The sequence below is a fragment of the Entamoeba dispar genome, genomic scaffold (assembly GCF_000209125.1).
Source record: "Entamoeba dispar SAW760 scf_1105229457915 genomic scaffold, whole genome shotgun sequence".
Classification (NCBI taxonomy): Eukaryota; Evosea; order Mastigamoebida; family Endamoebidae; genus Entamoeba; species Entamoeba dispar.
In genome coordinates, this window is record NW_001852931.1 from 31,099 (window position 1) to 34,326 (window position 3,228).

The window sequence follows — 3,228 nt, forward strand, 5'->3', positions numbered from 1 at the left end:
GTGTTAATGTTTCGAAAATATAAGGTTTAAAGAAGGAAGAAAGAAAAGTAAGGTTCCAAAAATATTTCAACTTATTAAATGTAAAGAGTTTTTAATTCCTATCATCTTTCAGACACTTCCTAAATTTAAAAAATTATCTGACTTTATTTGTAATAGTGGTATATTATTTCCAATGTGTTTACAACTGAAGAGGTTATATGCCAAATTACTTTTTCAATCTTCAGGTATTGGTTCAATCAAAAAGAATTTTAATACTATTTGTGCTCTTGCAGCTGTTTCAGTACCAGTTGGTTTATTTATTGAATTAGACAATGAAAAAATCTTTTACTTAACCCTCATAAATCAACCAGAATTCTTTCCTAAGGAGGGTCTAGTATTTTCATTAAATCCTTCACAAAAAATTTATACCATTAATAAGTCAAACACTGCATTTCATGTAGAGTCAATGAAAGTAGGTACAGTATTTAATAGCATAGTATTTGGATTAAATGATCAAAATTTCTTGTTAAAAATTGTTGGCTTGGGTAAAGTAGATAAAGAAAAACTAAATTGGATTCAAGAACGAAATCCAATTAATTTAAATATTCATTTTAATCCTCTTTCAAAACAACCACAGAGACTTACTAGTATTTGTTTAATGTCTTTTTCAAATATTCTTCTTTCTGAAAAAAAAAGTGATGAAGCTATTCAGAGAATGAATAATGATTATTTTAATAAAGCCTCAGAAGAAATTATTGAAGACACGATGATTAGATTACTAAATGAAAAGTATCTAATAATGGACACACTCAATAAGATGGGACATCCATTTAATGAAGAAGCTGAACAAAACAGAATATTTTTATTAAAGCAACAAACAAAAGTATGTTGTACTATTTCCAAGTCTGAATTAAATAAAAAAATAGCAAAAGGATTTACTCCTATTACTGAAAATTGTTTTATAGGACAAACAAAGCAAGAGTTAGAGCAATGTTATTCCAAGTTAGCATTAGCAAAATTGATTGAAACAAAAGATATATTATTAACATTATCTATCAGTATAGCTAACTCTCAATATGCAGAAGTATTATTACATAAAAGAATAAAAGATATTTTACCAAATGAAATACCAGAAATAATATCAGAACGAACAAAGTTAATATTTTTTATGTATTTTGACAATGGAAATATTATGGGATTGTATTTCCAAAAGAAAATTCCACGGTGTGAGCAACAGAGAGAAATTATAATTGAGAATGATGCAAACCATGTAATTGTTAATATAAACAGGAATGACAATAATAAATTGGTCAAATATAATTTGATAAGAAAATATGAATCCATCTGTTTATTTGGTGGTAAGGATGATAGTTTTATTATGAAATTAAATGAGATTGGTTTTTTGACAAAAAGTGGAATCTGGATAGAATATGCTAACAACAAGACTCAAATAAAATATGAACAACTTAATAGTTTAAGTAGTATTACAGGGTGTCAGAGTGGAAAAAAAATAAATGTAACGGAAGTGATGATTATTAGATTTATTAACTCACCAAATGAAGATGATAAAATGTTTATAAATTGCTATAATTACATGTCATTAACAAAGGACAATCAAGAACAAAAGAAGGTTGATGAAATAAAAATACAAGAAGATATTATTGAAGAACCAAAGAATCCAGAAAACATTATTCAGGAAAAAGTAATTAAAGAAAACGATAATGTAATGGAACAGGAACAGTTATTAACAAATGAAACTATCACAAATACAGAAACAGATTTTTCATTAGAAGATATTATTGAAAATAAAGAAGTTTTGGGAACTATTGGAATTGATATTTTCAAACAAGGGTATGCAAAAGTATTACTAAGTAAACAAATGAATGAAATAGATGATTGTGAAATACAAAAGTGTATTGGAGGACATTCTTATATTCTTATCTTTTTAAAATTTAATTATGGAAATATTCTTGGAATATTCTTCCAAAAGACTCTCCCACGATTTGGTGGAAAGTCAAGAATAAATGTTATTCAAGATTTTGGTCATTCTTTACTCAGTATAAACACAATTAATCTTATAGTTAAAAAATATAGTTGTATCAATAGTCAAAAGAAAATATCTTCCTTTGGTAAGAAAGAAGATACTTATTTATTAAATATAAATGATTTATTACTCTGGAATAAAGATGGGACATTTGTTGAAATATCTACAAATGATTGCAATAATAAATATCTTGACTTTAATTCTTTTACCTATGTCATTGGTTATAAACCATCTATAAAACTTATTGTTAAAGAGGTTATGGTTATTCATCTCAATCAAAATAGTATCTCAGATAATGGTTCTATGTTAGATTTATGGAAATTGCAACATTTTAATATAAAGAAACAGCAAATAGCAAAGTTACAAAAGAGTACAGAAAAAGACCAAAAAATAGTTTCAACAGATAGAATTATTTCAAAAGAAATTGTTGGAAATTTATGTTCTCATTTAAAGACTTCTCAGTTCTATGTTTTATTTGATAGTGACACAACACCAGAATTAAATGACAAGGTATTTTGGGAAAGCATTTGTGGAAATAATAAGGTATTTATGATAGTTGAAATGAACAACCAAACAATTTTTGGATGGTTCTTAACTACTACTATTCCATTGATGGAATCAAAAGATACTCTTGAGGTTAGTAAAACAAAGAAAGATTTCTTTTTCTATGTTAATCAAAATAATAATATTACTTATTATAATTCAGTAGATGAAACTAAAACTATTATGTGCTATGATAAATCAAATTATAATCGATATGGAACAATATTTTCATTCAATAGTGTATTTCAATTGAGAAAGGACTATAGCCTATTTATTGCAAAGAACCATCAATTAGAAGTTAAGTTTAAGTATTGTCCTTCTATTATAGAAATAATAGGAGAAGGAAATAAACGACAAATAAATTTTAAGAGATTTATTGTATGTACATTAAGTGGTAAGACAAAAGGTAAAAAATTAGTTGTGGTAAATAAACTACTTTCTTTTCAAAGAGAAGTTAAAGAAGAAAAATCTGATACAAAAAATAATTTAAATACTATAAGTAAATGTTATCAAATGAATAAGATCAATCTTTTAAATTTAATACAAAGCAAAGAAATTGGAGATCAATTAAATTCTCTTGTTCAAAACAAGGGAATTAAAATTCTTTTGATTCAGATACAAAAATAAATAGAACCTGATGAGTTTCGGATTGTATCATTGGA

The 3,228-nt window shown here is 25.7% G+C and overlaps 1 protein-coding gene across 1 annotated transcript in view, besides 1 other annotated feature; it reads left to right on the forward strand.

Annotated features, from left to right (window-relative positions):
- EDI_298330 (uncharacterized protein) overlaps window positions 1–2,832 on the forward strand; it is a gene marked incomplete at both ends in the record, with an annotated part of 3,163 nt that extends 331 nt beyond the window's left edge. Inside the window, 3 exons of the mRNA XM_001733180.1 lie at window positions 1–8; window positions 113–2,692; window positions 2,806–2,832. The exon at window positions 1–8 is cut by the window's left edge and continues 331 nt beyond it. Of these exons, the coding sequence (XP_001733232.1) occupies window positions 1–8; window positions 113–2,692; window positions 2,806–2,832 (2,615 nt within the window). The remainder of the gene's footprint in view (window positions 9–112; window positions 2,693–2,805) is intronic.
- Window positions 2,125–2,152: a sequence feature (AT_rich).
- Window positions 2,833–3,228: the final 396 nt, after the last annotated feature.